This window comes from Geospiza fortis, unplaced genomic scaffold (assembly GCF_000277835.1).
Source record: "Geospiza fortis unplaced genomic scaffold, GeoFor_1.0 scaffold112, whole genome shotgun sequence".
In the NCBI taxonomy this organism is placed as follows: domain Eukaryota; kingdom Metazoa; phylum Chordata; class Aves; order Passeriformes; family Thraupidae; genus Geospiza; species Geospiza fortis.
In genome coordinates this window covers 17,405,131-17,422,857 of record NW_005054298.1, presented here as the reverse complement: position 1 = coordinate 17,422,857, position 17,727 = coordinate 17,405,131, and the positions used below count along the sequence as shown (strand labels likewise).

General features: G+C 40.1%; 1 protein-coding gene across 2 annotated transcripts in view; it reads right to left on the bottom strand.

Moving 5' to 3' along the window:
* CERS6 (ceramide synthase 6) overlaps positions 1-17,477 on the bottom strand; it is an 82,288-nt gene extending 64,811 nt beyond the window's left edge. For both annotated transcript variants that reach the window (XM_031056582.1, XM_031056589.1), the window contains exon 1: positions 17,150-17,477. In XM_031056582.1, coding sequence (XP_030912442.1) covers positions 17,150-17,163 — 14 coding nt within the window. In that variant the 5' untranslated portion in view covers positions 17,164-17,477. The remainder of the gene's footprint in view (positions 1-17,149) is intronic.
* Positions 17,478-17,727: the final 250 nt, after the last annotated feature.

Sequence of the window (17,727 nt, the reverse complement as noted above, 5' to 3'; positions counted from 1 at the left end):
ACAAGGACCAAAACAACACTTGGTACTTAAGCAGTTCCACATTTATCCAGCTGAATGACCACAAGCTACAAAAAATTCTGGACTTCTTACCCACACACAAGCCCCATTTTAAGCCCTGTCATGAGCTACAACTGCTGTTTCTGCCATGTTTAAGACAGCACCACTAATTAAAGGGAATTAAGACCTTATCAATGTGATAGTGGTTACAGCAATAGCATTTGGTAAACAAAGGTGGGTGATGCCAGACTAACCTGTTTTCCTGGAGAAAAAATATTGATACATTGACACAATTCCATATGAATGGCAATTCTATAGCCTGAAATTATGTTGGTGACTGACTGAGAGTGAGAGGACAAATATTCAAAAACACATGCAGTGTATCAGTGATCTCACTATTTGCTCCTAGCATGTTACAGAAGAAAAAACCCTTATACACTGTAAACTTTGGTGGCAATCTAAATTGATTGCAGATTGTAACCATCATGCTACCTCCACAGCATCAACCAAATTACAGGCATTGTATCAGGTGTAAATTCCCTGCTTTAGAGTTCAGAGCTTTGATGAATCCAGTTTCACTACTAAGCTCAAGAAGGCAACCCAGTCTTCTGCTCATGACAAAGGAGTATGCAAGCTCTGCGCATGTTAGATGTAAATACAGTTTAATCAAGCCACATGGAAACTTGTATGTTAGTTAAACTATAAGCTGACAAAAGAAGTGAGAATTGTATTCTTAACTTCTATACAGACATAACCAAACCAGTGCTGGTAATTGCTGCTAGCTGATAACCAAAAAGATAGCTGAAGAAGCCAATGCAACTTGATTTCAGAAGTTTACTTTACTAAAGAATTCTAAAACACTTCATAATGTACCAATAGGTCTCAGAATATTAGCATCTATGTCCTTATTTTGTATCCAAAAGCTGTAAAACAGCCAGAAATTCAAGTCTTTAATAATAAAGACAATAAAAACATTTTCCTGAAGAGTAAGCCATAGAGCTAGACAAGAGTCAATCCTTAAAGAGACAATAAAGGTGATGTCAATCACTATTAAACCTAATTTTACGAAACCATTAGAGGAAACATTTAAAAGTAGAGGGACAGGGGAATGCTGTAGGCAGAGTGAAAACAAATAAAAGAAACAGAAGACAACTGCAGCAGCTTCATGCATTCACAGAGGAAACCAAGCCCAGCCTCCACCATCAATAGCAAGATCAAGAAACAGTCATTAAATAAACACAAAAATCAAAATAAAAATTGTTTCAGATGGATTTTCTGTGCACTTCTTAAGTCAATCTCCTCTGAAATGAGACATGATTTAGGATCATTTTGTTCATTTGGAGGGTATGGGGGGTTTTATTTGTTTGCTTGGGGGTTTTGCTGTTGTTTTGTTTGTTCGCTATTCTTTTAATAAAATACATCTTGCAACTTCTGTTTTGCTTTTCTCCTTCCCCTGAGTGAAGGAATGTGATAGCCATGATATAACCCCACTAGAAAGGCAGTTCCCTAAACATGCTAATTTAAAAGGAAAAAAGCAGATTAAAAGTCCCAGTTAGAAAAAAATTCAACAAGACATAATTCCAACATGTTTCATGCTGAGCTGATATTAATTTAAATCTAAGCCAACCAGCTGGGTTTGCTTAAATTATATTCTTAAAATTACACGCGATGTTAATGAACAGCCTAGGTAAATCCAGGACAAAGCATGGACCCAGTGGTTTTTTTTAAACCTTAAAATTATAATATAGATGTTATACCCATTACCTAAAATGAAACACATTTTCTAAACAGAAACGTGAACTTTTCTGCCTTTGTTGCTTATGTTTGTCACATGCATGGGAGGAATGGGCAGGTGACTTAAAGCAGAGCTTGTCCACAGTACACAGCTGCAAGACCCAGGATTATCTTGGCCAGCTATGTCAGTGATGAAGGGACAGGCAAAGCTACAAAAAACCCACAAAGGTCCCACCAGGACACTCAAGAAAAAGCAGTTTTAACTGAAACATTTTAGACACCTGCAATACTGAGCAGGTTTGAGCACTAGTTCAAGTATGCATGAGCCAAGCTTTGTCCATGTAACTGCTTTTGGCAAAACTTGTAAAACGTGAGATTTTTTTTTTTCAGACAAACCTAACCAAAACAAGTTATACTTTAGAGTATAAAAATGTTTTTCGAGTTCAAAGTTGTTTAAAGTATAATTCATTTAACAGGGTCCCAAATTTCACAGGTGTCATAAAAAGCTTAATTAACATGATATTCCTCTGTAATAATTTAAATTGATTCGTAAGTAGAAAAACAGAATTCATGTTTGATACATGTACAAACTGAGTGTTTGGCCAAATGCTGTACTTCTTAAAAGCACTGTTCATTTTTTCCATTTCTGCTAACATTGTGGTATTCAATTCCCTAAACAGTCTTAGTGAATCCCATGGGACCATTTATTGCATAAAGTACTGCAATTAAGAGGAAGCAGCTATTGTGAAAGAGTAAGGAGAGTGGAATTGAGTATATTGCCATCTTTTCTCTTTAAAACATGGAAATCTGAACAAACACAACAGTAATATCTCATTTTCAATGGATTTCAGTATAGCTGAATTGAAACTTGGTATTCAATTACACAGAAATTTAAGGACAAACACATTTTGCTAAATATAGTCCCATCTATTCTGGATCTAGAAAGGAAACACTAACATAAACAAGGGAATTAAAATCAGAATTCAATACCCTTTTTAAAGGCAGGTTCCTCATTCACAGAAGCCACATTTAACCCCCCCCCCCCGCCCTACCCCCCAAAGTTTAATTTTTCTTACTATAAATCAAACAGCCCTACTTGTAACATGTCATCTTTGCCCTGAATGTGGCCAGACACAGATACAGAACTCTTTAGTCATCTGGGGCACTGGGAATGCACCTGGTAGGGCCCTCTGATAGGGTGTGAATGTAGTGTTTTCACACCGGCAGGTCATCTGCCATTTCCCAGCTGACCAGAGTAGCTGCCCTTTAGCAAATCCATGTCTGTCAGTTTCTCAGCAGCTCGGCACAAACAATTCTTGCAGATATTTAAACCACAACAGAGCCCACAGCAGGTAAATAGGGATTACAGGTTCGGGATTTTTTAAACAGCCTTAAAGGTCTGCAAGAATTAACAAGGCTTTCCAAAGAGGGCCAACAAACCCAAAAAAGCCAACAAAACAAACAAAAATTAAGCTAACGGCTAATGAATATTAGATTCATGTAACTCACATTCTTTTTAAAGTATGGAAAGAAAATAATGCTTCTTCTAAACTATCAATTTAAGAAACACTAGTCTAAGAATAACTGACAGCATTTGGTAAGTGATACACGTTAACCAATTATTTTTGCAAAAGGATAAGATTACCCATTCAACAGAACCAAAATCAAAACAAGGGTGGTTGATACAGAGGAAAAAGGGTGTTTTATACTTCTGCACTTAAAACTAGTATGTCTAAAATAAGTCGTCATCAGAGGGAAGGCACTGCAAGAGTCTTACCAGGTCCCAAACCCAGAAATAACTGGGAAGGTAGAGATAGACTATTATTATTATTATTATCATTATTGCTGTTGTTGTTGTTGTTTTTTAGGTCATGTCATCCCACACATTAGTAAACCTTTTTTTTCCTTGCAGTATTTTAAGCACACGAAGTTTCTACCCTCACTTAAGTAACTTCATTTTGTGGCCAACTTCAATACAGAAGCCCACTCAGAAATTTTCATTAGTGCAACTGAGAAAAGCTAAGCCAGTGCATATTTCACACTTTCCTAAAATATCGTGGTTAATCACAGCTTAAATCAGTCACTTTTGTCATTCATTTTATCACAAGTAGGTCACATTATGGACCAAGAGACGTGACTAATGGCCTGTTATTACATACCATCCATCCCCTAACTAACAATCTTTATTCTGATAAGATACCTCAGCATGGCACAAAAGATCTGCACAAAATCACCCTGGAGACTGCTCCTACATGACCTCTGTGCTGAGGATGCATCTATACCTATGTACAGTAATTGGAAAAAACTGTGGTGAATGTTAAGGTGTGCAGCACATCTCTGAGTCACCCCAAGTTTAACTAGAGGATCTCCAGGGATACCACAGTCTAGATAAGTGGTAGGCTCTGATTACATACATTCAGTATCTCTGTGAAACAGGTAAAAACTCTCAGACACTGGCATAGCTCAAGTGATGCTTGCATAAAAGTCTGCTCATGTTGCTAAAACAAGCCAGCTGTGACCTCCAAAAAACCCCCCAAAAAAACCATGCAAACTATTCCTTGCCAATCAAATATGTCCATAAAATCTCAGTTTCCTATCAGTACACTTAAAGATATCAGGGAAGGAAGTTAAACAAGCAAACATTCCTCTCTGTGCTAAAGATGTACACAGATCTGTTTAGAGGAGTCTGGCTCCTTTTTTGAAAGAGTGATGCAGAGCAAATTTTCCCAGCTCATCTACTTTATGCTCACTAAACACAGATTATTCCAGGGATTTATGATTACAATTGTCTAACTTGTTGGACATTGCTTGCTGGTTTTAAACAGAAACAATCTAAACTTGCTCAAAGGATCAGTAAAAGCAGAAGAGGTTTGTTTCTGAGCAGATGCTCAACCGATTTACTGCCACAACACTCAAAAACAATTACTGAATTTGTTATTTTGGTATAGCTGACCTACTTAACTCAGAAGTTACTTGTATTAGCAATAATTAAAATAAAGCAAACAAAACACCCTACAAAATCCAGAAAAATCTCAATAGCTCTAGAACAAAATCAGTAGATAAACAGGGTTATCACCTCAGCATACCTATCCCAGCAGCAGTTTTGGCTTTATGTTTCACAATAATTTATGTTACAGAAGATCCAATAGGACACAATGTCTGAAGCACAGGCAGGGCTCTTAATGGAGGTAATCTCATCCAAAATGTATGTACACAGGAAAGTTAATTTCGCTGAAATCTTTTGGATGTGCTGAGAAATGGGTCAGAACTCCCACAATGAAACCTTTTCAAAGGAAAGAACCTGTCTGCCCAAGCAAAAAGCCAAGCACACAACCCTGTGTGTCAGCAAGAGCCTTCTCCCACAGAGCATCCCCAGCAGCATCTCAGAGGGCAGTGTAAAGGACAGCACAGAGCCAATCCTTCCAGGGGGACCTATTCCAGACCCTGCTGCAATGACTTCAGAAAAGCACACATGCACCTGCCTTTCATCTGAGATGTTCAATGCTCTCCTCTCCTCTCCATGCATTAGCTGTTATTGCCACATCAGCATCACTATCCCATACCTCACATTAAATTATACAAAATAAAAACTATATGGTGCAATCCACATGGGTTTCCAAAAAACCAAAAGCCAAGGTAAAAGGTAGCTGTGTAAAAAAACAGATTTGGTATTTCAGCTTTCAGACTTACTGGTTAGTACAGAGCAAAACCACATAATTTTAAGTAAATAAAACAAATTATCTTTATCACTTGACAGCAGTATTAGGAAAAGCTTTGTCCTAACAGAGTTACTCTTAAGAAATACAACTGATATGACTAACCCATACCTTTCTTTCAATCACTGTAAAACTGTTTCATCTTTGCAATGGATTTCTCACATTTATATTTTCCTGCCTTTTTGACTGAAAATACACATCTCAAAGACACATTTCCTCATGGTGCAAATTTAAAAATACTCCCATTTTCTGAAGATTTTGATCCAATTAAAAAAACCATGACCAGTAACATTTGGCTTGAGCTACCTCTGCATACCTGCTAGTTCCCATCACAAGCTGCAGGCCAGACCCCACTGATGACTGACCCAGTTCCGGACTCTGTTCACACATGGTGCCAATCCCTTGTGCCCCACAGAGTTGGAAAATCTATTTCATTCTTTCTCTAGGTTAGTTCATAATGGGACTGACTCATGCAGGAGGTTTTCTGCCATCAGTATGGGATTACTCCAGCCCAGCCTCTACCAGCAGTTTCCCATTCAGTTGCTTTTCCCGTCCATATGTTACTACAAAAATGGGAAACAAATAAGGCCAGCACTTTACAAACAGAAGTGGTCCTTTTTTCCAAATATGGAAGCAATTTTTTTAAATATACGTATGCATTAAGTTTTAAGCATTTCAGTTTCTCCTTAAACTCTAAGACTGAAATCAAGGGAAACTACATGCTCCAGAATAGCAACAAGCACTGCACAAATGTAGACAAAGGTCACAAATAAATATTTTTGCAGCCAGCTGTCTAATGCTTTCTTTCTTTGTAATCTCTAAAAATAAAGTTTAGTCACTCTGTAACTTTCCAAGCACAGATCAGGGAGAGGGAGAAGGAATGGAAAGGGTGATAGACTCCAGTCCCCCCACCTCTAACACATGGTGCCTTCTCTCAGCTGCCCTCCACCAGCATCACCAAGGCAGTAGATGGTATGGATGATACAATTCTGAATGTATCACTCTCACCCTTTTTGCACTAAAATCAAGACACACAAATCAGGGTCAATGACAAAATTCAGGATCCAAAATTGTAGCCCACTGTTAAAGGTCAGTCAACACAAAAATATTCTCCCAACTTCTAGAAAGTTGTGGTTTAGGGACTTTTTAGACCAAAAAAGGCATCTTTGCACATAGCAGTCCCCAAAGAGCAGACCCTTTCTCCCCAGGCTGCACTAGTAGCTCATTGAGCTTGTGAAAACTTTCCACAGTCTATGGCAGAGCTCTCCAGTGTAAATTCAGACTCCGTGAGGAGAACCATCCCACTTCATTTTGAACTCACTTCTGGTCAGTTTTGGTTTTGCTTTTTCATTTCTTGCACTGGGTAAAAATGAACAGTCAATCCCAAAGCATCCTTTGTCCCTCCTGACACTATAGATTTTGCACTCACTTCTGCCACTTCTAAAATACAGAGCTGGTAAGTCGCTTCATTTCAGCAAGTGTGGGACAACCAAAACAAAGAACCAACCATAAAACACCTACGTATGAAAAGACACAGGGTCCAAATGGGATTTGATGCTGGACCGGGAAAAGGGCAGGAAGACAGCATAGAAAGAAATTAAAGACTGACAGGTTAATTTTTAAATTGCAGTAGGTTACCCTAACACAATGACACTGTTCTAATCCCCCAGGCCCTGCAGCATTACTTTATCTTTCACTTTGGTCACATCTTTAACTTGCCAGCAAAAAAAAATTAAAAATTGTGACTGATCCCTATGTCTACAGTAAAGGAACAGCCAAGGCATGCCATCCACTGGCCTCTTGATAAGTGCACACTCTTGTACTGCAGTTCTCCTTCATCTACCAAGGCAGATTCCAAGGTGCAAAAGAAACTGCAATTAGCTGCACTTGGGCAAGACACAAAAGGTGCTAATTGGCTTACAGCAACTGTTTAAAGTAAAAGTCTCAGCAATCATTTTGATAAATAACATCGCTCTGCCCACTAGAAAGTCAATGCTACTCCTCCAGGTTCTCCCATGGTAGGTCTCAGCACATGCTAACTTGTCTCATTAATGTCCCCCTAAATTCTAATGTATTTGCCTTCTGACCTATTTACTGATTTGTTTAGTATCACAAGGCCAAATAATGAAGGATGTTAAAAACCCCTAGCAATCACTAACAACAAACAGTCTATCTGATATTATAACTAAAGACCTTACCAAGTCACAGAACAGAACTTGAAGAGTTCAGCAGCAACCTCCTGGAAAATGTTAACAAGTATCTGAAATGTTGGAAAATTATACTGTTCACCAAGAACAGAAACGTATCAAGTTATATCAGGTTAGAAAACATTTTTTGAAAGCAGAGAAGATAAATAATGCTTTATATTCAATGGAACATTGAAAAAAATTTAAGTCCCTAAAATATTTGTGGGCTTGAGGGGCACAAGGATCCTACCTCCTGCCCTGCTCCATGTGTTATGTAACAAGGCCCTGAGCAAGGGCAGGAGTTGCAAGAAAAGGAAAGCTCAAAATTCTGTCTGTCTGCTCCAAATGTGCATTTGTGTTTGAGCAAATGACCCAGCCTGCCTGAATGACTTGAAGGCATGCTCTGCTCCTGAACATTGTCATTACACTACCTGGGAGTGGCACAAACTTAAGAAAAGCACAAACAACAAAGGATTTCAATATTTTCAAGCTTTCTCTTTGTCCTTATGTGAGTTCAGCTTCTGTACTGCTGGTGGGCTGTCATGACAGAGAATTTCAATATGCGCCTCAATCTTATGGGCCAACCACTACCTCTGGTGCAAATCCTATTTCTCCACCTCAGGAGGCAGGGCATGTTTCAGGAACTTTCCTGCTCCGAGCAGAGTGCTCACACTAAATCTTTATTCTGTTCCCTTTGAAGAGGCAATAGGTCATGGATTCCTCCCTGCAGGATGGTTGTACTTCTGTAAGTACTGGAAATAGGGATGGTTGGAGATTAAGCTTTGATTCCAAGAGCTAGGTCACAAAATCATCAAATCTTTTGCAGGAGCTTCAAGAGGAACCAATTTTCATTCTAGTTGGCAGGTATGAACCACAAAAAATGATCACAATATTATTAATTCACTGTATTTTCTGCATGTATATGAAAACAAATATATATGTACACTGAAACAAGCATACATATATAAAACATATGTAATAGCACATATTTTTATATATTTGTGTGTGTGTACATTTAATATATGTGTGTATATACAACCAAACTTCAGGATAGTGTCTTGTACTAAAATACAAGAATTAGAGCCTTATTTCTTTCCAGACACTTTACACAAACTCAGAACAAACCCCAGTTCCTATCTGATACAAAAATCCAGTTCCTCAGTTTATTTCTGATTAGTTTCCAATACAAAAATATAATAGGCACATGTAGATATTCAGGAAACCTATTCCTCAAGAAGCATACAGCCATACAACACAATAAATTATTTTCCCTGTTTTGTCCTTAAATTGGTATTACTTAAGAAAATAAGGGCTGTCCAAAATTTGCAGACAGAATGTGGCAGGCTGGTCTGACCCATTCCTACCTGCCCAGGTACCACACCTAAGCAAGGGCAGCCACCTGAAGTGCTTGGGCTCCCTCTCCCTCACTTGTCCCTTTCTGCCACTTTTACTGCAGCCATAGAAACAGATTTCAGCTTCAAGAAACTGAAGACTATCACTGCACACCAGCCCAGAAGAGTATGGAGTTTTCAGCTGGATCAGTGATCTGATCCCATTCACTCTATCAACACAGCATCACTAAACTGAGACACTGGAAAACTTGACTCTCTAGATGCTCAAGTTAAGCCATCAGAGGACCATGTTCAGATTCTGCTTTGGAAATTTGATTTTGTAGTTCTTACAATGTATTCTCTTCTGAGAAAAAGGATTTTTAAAACATATTAGGATACCTATAATACAAAAGATTATATTTTTTTTCCAAAATAAGTGCTTCAGCAAAAGATTTATTAAAATACCTATACAAGTGCTCACACCTAAAATCTCAAAAACCAGCTCAGATGGACCCCTTTTAAGAAGTAGTTTCTACTCGCATTGTATGATCATTAAATACCATATGGACTGATCAAAACATTCAACAAAGATAAAAAGCAAGGCCTCACTAGCTTCCAAGCCTTCTTGTACATTTTCACCTTTCTATTCTATTACTGAATAGTCTTAAAGCTTTCTTGTTTAACTGCCAGCTCAACAGGACACTGTTTCAGAAAGGCAGGGAAGCAATCTGGAAGGCAACTGCATCTCTGTATGCAGAAGTGCAGAACACCCAGCCCTCTACATGAGTTTACTGGCCCTCTGACCCTGTGCTGGGGGGTTGGGGAAACTAGTGCCCACCAGAGCGCAGGAAATACTGCACTGCACTGTTTGAAATGCACAGCCTTATGTTTTCTGCCTTCCACACTAAGGCTGTCCCAAAGCAAAACCTGCCATCACAGGCAAACAATGCATCTTGCACACAAAAAGCTCAAAACACAGCTGACAGGCATCTCATTGCAGCCCTAATGCGTGATAAACAATTAGTGATCGGACCAAACAGCGCAAGAACAAATCCCATTAACAAATAATAGGATTTGTTAGCGGATCACCCAAACGACACTTTGGAAACAACTCCCTGGGCTGCTGCAGCCAGAAACCTCAGCCAGGGAAGGGAGCCATGGGGCAGGACGCACTGGTGAGCTGCATACACAGCTACCAGCCATCCAGAGGAGCTCACCCTGCAGCAGCAATGCTGGCCCACCAGCTTTGACAGCATTTGAACATGCTGCAGCATGTGCCAAATGAAAGAAAATAAGTCATCTCATGTCTTGGGTATTTCTGAATGACTTACACTTTGGATCCATAAGCAAGTTTATTTTCTACACCAAAACACACAAGAAGCTGTTGCAGACATACTTTCTTTTAGCTCATTACAAGATTTTTGTCAGCAACTTTGCACACTACAATTTCAAACAACACCTGGCTACAGAGCACCTAACTAAAACACGGTTCCCTAAGAGTATTGCAATATAAATGCTCACCTCTGCCAGCAGAAGTTGAAGGAAAAAAAATAATTGTGCAGGTGGGTACTTGAGGAAGCCTGAGCTGACAGTGTAACATTGTTCCCCAGTGGTTGCTATTAGGTGCCTCAAATAAGTGAAGCTACGACCATAAGAGAAAAGGTGGCTTTTTACTATTAAGAACTTGAAAAAAATGAGAAGAAGGGTGCTTCATACTGAAAACTAGACAGAGCACCTATCTGGCCTGGCTGGTCACAAACTAAATGTAAGATAAATAGTTACTCAAAACCTTCAAGTGGCAAGTATTTGTTACTCTTTGTTTAGGGTGCCATAATCCTTTTCATTTCCTTTGGATCATTAGAACTGTCTTGCTTATTTATTTGTTTTTCAACATACCACAATGCATGCAGCTTGGGATGCAAACCAAAACTGGGAATCCATACAAGTTATATAATTCTAGAAGATTTTTACACAATTGTAGATTGTCAGTTACATCTTTTTAATGGCAAGAAACATAATTTCTAAGATGAATCACTGAATAATTCTTGTTTCAGAGTATAACTAAAAAAGAAAAAAAAATCCCTTACAACAACACTGATGGCAATGTCTGGGTGCAGTTTGAGCAAAGCAGCAGTGTGTACATACTTCTGAAAGCTCACCCAAAACCCTCCCAGCAGAACATAAGACACAAACACACTGCCTTGCTGGGGATCAGCTCTTCCACAGGTCTTCAGAGCTCTTCCCACTGCTCTGGGTAAACTGAGCATTCTGGTGCACATGGACAATTATGAGGCAGCTCAGCCCAAAAAGCACAAAGTCTCTCCAGAATGTTATCTACGCTGTTCATCTGACAACTCAAATGGAAGCGACAGCCAGTCTCTCACCCAGCTGCGTTAGAGATTAGCCATGTGCAATATTGCTGCACTTGGACTGTGCAGTGCTGTACACTTGGCAAGAGGACAAAGAAAGGAGAAGATGGAATAGGGAGGAGAAATACTAAGGCAGGAGTTACTGCAGGACTCCTTTTGAAGCCTTGCCCATAACAGTCCAGGCAAACACAGATGTTACAGCCCACCATAGGCACTTGGCCAGCCTGCTGCCCAGACCCTCACTCTTCCCTGTTGCGTACACTCCAAACAGTCAGCATGCACATCAGTTAAGTGTCTGCACAGTGCCTGAACTGCAGCAAGGCTTTGCAAGCACTGAGGACATGGTAATTAGCAACTTTACAGAGAATCACAGATCAAATTCTGTCCTCCCTTGAGAACAAATCAGATGTGATGTGTATATCCAAGATACACGACCAAGTACCTCAGCCCAACACCATTGCTCAGAGTGGGACTGGGAATGTCAGGCCAGCAGATATGATGCCAAAGAAGGATACTCAGAGCAGCTCCTGTGAGCACCTCCTTTCAGCTCCTGGGGCTGACAGTGACTTTCTTGACATGCATGTTAGCCATGATCACCTAGAGAAATATTACTGACACAGCCTGGCTTCCAAAAAGCTTGACTGCTGACTCCCAACAGCTACAGCCAGGCACATAAAGAAAAGCAAAATTCTTCAGAATACCCTGGACTATGGCATAATTCCAAATTTTCCTTTAGAATAGGAAACAGTGATGAAATTATTCCATTGCAAGATCAGCTTCTACCTACAGGGATATCCTTCCAGCTTCAGAGAGAAGCACTGGTAAAGCAAAGGGGGGAGGGAGAAGGAGGGCTGATGAATGGTGCTACACCAAGGGCACAGCAGCATGGGGCCAGTTCCAAGCCTAATGCAGGGCAGTATTGCTGACTGACACATACAGGCTGGCTAAGGGAGGAGTTCCCATGAAGCCTACAGAACCTCCCCTGGTCCAAGCACCACCTTGGCTTTGCTCTTTCCCCAGCACTGTGGTCCCCTCCTTGCCAGCTGAGAGCGGCAAACCCTTGCCCTTTCAAGAGCCTCTCCAGCTGGCAAAAACCAACACTGGAGCCACAGCCAGTGCCATAAGAGAGCAGAGATCACAAACAAACATAAGAAACTGCAAAGCAGCATAAAGCCATATTCCAAGGCCATTGCCTACAGCACAATGAAAGAGAGCCTCCAGGCAGAGAGCTAAGAAGCCAGGCTGTAACCAGCAAGGATGGATTTATGCAGTCTCCTGATACCATTTCAGCAGTATCTCACAGCAGCTTCAGGAACAGAAGTCAGTTTCCTGGTTTTCAGTTGGTTATGGTTTTCCTGTAGCAGATGCAAACAGCTCAAGAACAAAACTAGTTATTAAGAAATGCAGAACAGGTAAAAATCCCTTGTTGGGCTGGCCAACCCCAGAGCCATGCATCAGTTAACCAAGCGCTCTAGAAGGAATTTGTAATCAAAAGGAAGGAAAACATTATCCATAAATCTATTCAGCAACTTAATATCCCCCTTCAAATGCTGTTGTCATGTTTATTCAGAGCATCTGGAGGATCAAAGCTCTGGTCAAAGCCTGTCATGAATCCCCATGCTGCTGCAGAATTTAGTACTAATCCCTGGTGCTTCATTGCTAAATAAGGAAAGAAAAATAAACAAACAAGCAAACCAAGCAAAGGCCAGGGCAAGTGCTATAAATAGACATGAGAAGGCCAAATTATTAGTTTAGAGATGCTATCAAAAAATTTAAAACAAAAGTCTTTCAGCCTCCTTTAGCTTTGTGTGCAAAGCAGTACCACATAACTCCTATGCAAAGTAAAGAGTGAGTGTATTTCACATACACAACAGTAATACTGCAGGCAGGACAAAAAGCCTAGCATGGAATGCCACACAGGAGAGGATCGAGCAGCAGGGCAAAAAGCAGCAAACACCACAGCAATCCACCAGAAGTAGGTGACTTCCCTTACTTCCTCGCCACACATGCATATTTCATGACACTATATACAATGATGACAAAATTTTATGTTTTAACACACCAAATTTGAACATTCAAAATCAATGCAGCTGTTCACGTAGGGAAAAAAAAAGCTCTTCTAAGCAGCAGATTTATAATTGAGTCTGTCTGCACAGCCATGCAGATTGAAAAAACTAGGTCAAACCTTTTGCTAGTCAACCTCACTGCCATTCCTCCCCAGCCCTCCTCCCCCTTTAGATTTCAGCAGTTATTGAAGGAATCAATTAACAGACCTGTCATGCAGGTCTCAAATTGCTTCTGCCTGGTACATATCAGAGGGGTCATCTGTGCAACTACAGATGGAAGAGGGAAAAATTAAATCATTATAGTCTTTCCTATTCACAAATCCTAATCCTAGAGCACATGCACTCAATGCTACTAGGGTCCATTAGCAATCAAATAAATGATGCATGTCAGAAAATAGATGAAGAAGGAAAAGGGCAAGAGACAGGCAAATATAGGCTAGAAAGAAGCAAAAATAGAGGAATTGCTGTGCTTTCACTTTTGCTGTGCTCGCAGCAAAACCATAATAGCATCTGCTGCTTTTAATGACATCATGCTAGTGAATTTTGTACAGCTTCCTGGTGAACAGTTTTAGAAATCTCATAAATATCTCCATTTTGACACAAGATTTCAAAGAGAAACTATAATATTAGGTTTATATACTCATTACCCTCTGCATGTTTAAACAGTTCTTGTCTGGAAAAAAGGACTCACACACTGGAGTTCATATATTCACTGTCACAAAGGCATTAAGTGGGTTTTTAAATCTTCACAAAATGTAGGGACTAAGTCAGTCCAATTGCAGCTTACTCATTTTTACTCATTTCTCTCCTTCTGTTGCAGAGACAGAAGGGATTCTATTTCATTATCATAAAAAAAATTTGCCATTTTGTATCAGGCAAATATTAAAACAAATCACTCTTGAACCCTATTTCCACCAGATGCAATGTGCTACCGGACGAGTTTGTGCAAGAAGGTGAAGAAATCAACTTCCTGACTTACTGCAGTGATGGCCAACCTAACTGGTTTGGCAAGGCTCATACCACAACCTGCACAGGGTTGAAAGCCACAGGGCCACAGGACTGCAGACTGGCAGTTGAAGGCTGGGGTGGACCAGTCCCAGCTCTTACTGGCAAGCACCTCCTCTAACCATGCGGTGCCAGCAGCCTTGTGCGCTGCTGCTGTTGGTGCCTTCCATGTGAGGGGGACTGGGACAGCAGCCAAGGGACTCCAGTGGTGGGAAAGCAAGTGCTGGGGGCAGAGGGGAGGGTGCTGCTGCTAGGCAGGAGTGCCTCATTCATTTCCTTTGCTGGAAAAGAATGACCAGTGTGCAATGTGACACGTGCAGATCCGGCTGGCAAAATTCACAACCAGTCCTGAGTCCTTTTAGTTCAATTCAATGGAAATCATCATCATTTCACTTTCCACACAGGTGCTATGCAGAGTTTCTACTGTGCTGCTAAAGCCATTCTCTCTCACCAGCAAACCCAGGACTATCCCAGACCACCCAGAAAAGCCATTTGGAGCACAGTATACAGCTGAGTAGCAGAGTACACAGGCTGCATCCTAAATTCTAGAATGTGCATAGGGAGGCTTTGTCTTTGGTATTTTTTTTACTTTTACCATTCCTGCCTTTGGCTAAATTCCTTTGAAGCTAAGGCTATGCTACACATAACTCATCTAAACCAGCCCCATTTAGCCCTTGTTTCTGTGTAGTATCTTATCTATAGCAGTTCCAGCTGAAGTTTCATTGTCTTGAATAATTTTTCATCCTTAACTCAGCAAGCCATAAACAATTATTGCCTCAGTACCTTAGATAAACAACTATGGAAATCCTGAGGAAAACATTTGGGCTCTCTTTTGGGCTGACTGGTTCATGTTTGTTTCATCAGGTTTTTTGACAGTGACACATTTAGAAGGGGGAAGAATCTTGAACCTGAATGCAGAAAGACATTCAGGATTTGAACCCTCTGTTGAATGTATACTGGATTAGAGGGTAAGCAAAGAAATGGCAAGGATGGAATTCTTGAGGTAGATATGAGGAGTTGACAAAGTAAAGTAGGAAAAACAAGCATTTGCAAGAGAATTGCCAAACTAAAAACATTCTGGAACCACTACATTGTCAGGTAGCAACATTTGGCATGTTTACTCAGTTTTGAAGCCTGTACTTTAATGCTCAGTATTTCTCCTCAAAACCAGATCTTTTGCTTCTAGAAAAATGCAAAGCTCATTTTGTGTTAATCCTCTGAACAGTGGTGAGATAGTATGCCTGCATTTACCTAAATACTTCCTTCATTTATCTTTTGTTTTAAATACTGCCCCACAGTGAGAAACACAGATTCAAAAAGGTGTTTTTTCACTACCCTAGTCAATAGATAAATTGTACAATAACTCGTGAATCTTCATTTGCACTAGTATGGGTTTTTTTCTCACAAATCAATCAGAAACTGGTGCTGCTTTTTAATGATGTCTAGCAGATCAACACTGTCAGCTAAGTTTGCTTCCTATATGAAGCCAAGTTTATTTTTGCTTCTAAAATAGTAGCTGAAATCACAAGAATTAAGCTGGAAATTACTTTCTCCTTAATTTATTATAAAAGCTACTCAAACTAATTGTTCTATACAATTTACAATAGCTCTCAAGAACATTCAAACTATTTAAAGAAAGTGAATTTTTTCAATTGTTTAAATTCCTTGTGTTAGATCATTAATATATCTTATGATTGATAGTCTAATGACAAACTTAACAGAAGATCTCCTTTATGAAACAGGTGTTTCTCAATAAGGAAATGAAGTTTGCAGATTTTTTTCCCTAAGCCTCGGTTATTGGGAAAATATCTGTGAGTCTTTCAAAGAACAGCTCTAGTCCTTTACTGGGTTCTTGCTATATTGAACATCTGCTCAGTCTATAAATTAATTGCTGAAAACATCTTGTGCTTCTAGATGATCCAGGCAATCATAACTGTTCTGGGTTACTAGAGAACATTACATTACCATTTTTCTCACACACACAGGCACACATCCCCCCTTACAGCACACCATAAAACACGAACAATTCTTTGGCATTATTCTTAATGTCACAAAAGAAACTTTCCCTGCTAATCAGGTCATAGGACTAGCACACTAGTAGGGTTCCCCAGATGATTTAAGCAGTACTTTTGTACTGTGATAGCTTAAGAACATTAAGGATGCTTTGTCTAGCTGATTGGAAATGTTCTTTATCTTAAATCAAGAATCCTTTTATCAGACCTGGTTTGCCAACAGCAGAGTTTGTCAGGCAGTTGCCATGGGCAAAGCAAAGTTCCCTTTAGGCAACTAACAATAGCAATATTTCTCTTTGTCACAAACGGCCCACCAGACTCAAATTTCACCTACTTGCTCCATGCTCAAGGTCTCCCATTGTTCTTGGCTATATTGGGGTTTGTCACCTCAGCTGTAACTCCTCTGTTCTCGGAACTCAGCTCACCAATCAGAAATTGTCTCATTTTAATACTATTTTTAACCTCTACAGATGCAAACCACTTCCCCAATGACACTTAACATAATCCTCCTTTATTTCCTTTCAGCTACCTTTCAGACCACTTCCTGGTCTTACTGACGATCCAGGGTTCTGCTGAATGACAAGGATCCAATCTACCACTAAGATCTTCCAGAAATAATTTTCCAACCAAACCTGGAAGGTTATAAATTGGCTTATTTTGGAAAGAGAAGAAAGGGTGCTGTTCCTCCCAAATAACAGATTTCTAGATGTCATCAGAAGAGCTAAATACGTACCAGGCCATAATCATTTTGACCCAGCTGGCATCCCTTAGTTGTCATCTGTCTTCATTAATGATTTTGCAAGAAGGTGGGTGTGGTGCCTGGGCATGCTACACCTTTCCACGTGGGACCAGACTGCAATGAGACACAAACACTATGGCAAATTCTTCTAAAGAATTTTCAGGTCTGTTTCATGTTTCATTAACAACTTGAGGACGACAAGACGTACATACATCAAGCCTCTTCCTTGCCTAGGATATAAGTGTTCTCATACACCTTTGAATCCAGAAGTGTATCTGAAGGGAATAGTTGCAAACACATTGTTTCTGGTGACACAAACAAACAGGCATGCCTGGTTACACCACATTCTGCCCAGGTACACAGACTTACATCACAGTCATGTTTTCCCCACACACAATGTATCTTTAGTCCCACTCCCCTCACCCACGCTCCAGAAGACACCTGTGTGCTCCTTCCAGTTCTACTTCTCTGCCCCATTCCTACCTCTGGTCCTCAACCCCTTTCATTAACCATTTTTACCTAGCAAGTACAGGAAGAGTTTGGTGAGTAATTAGTTCTCTAAACTTTAAATT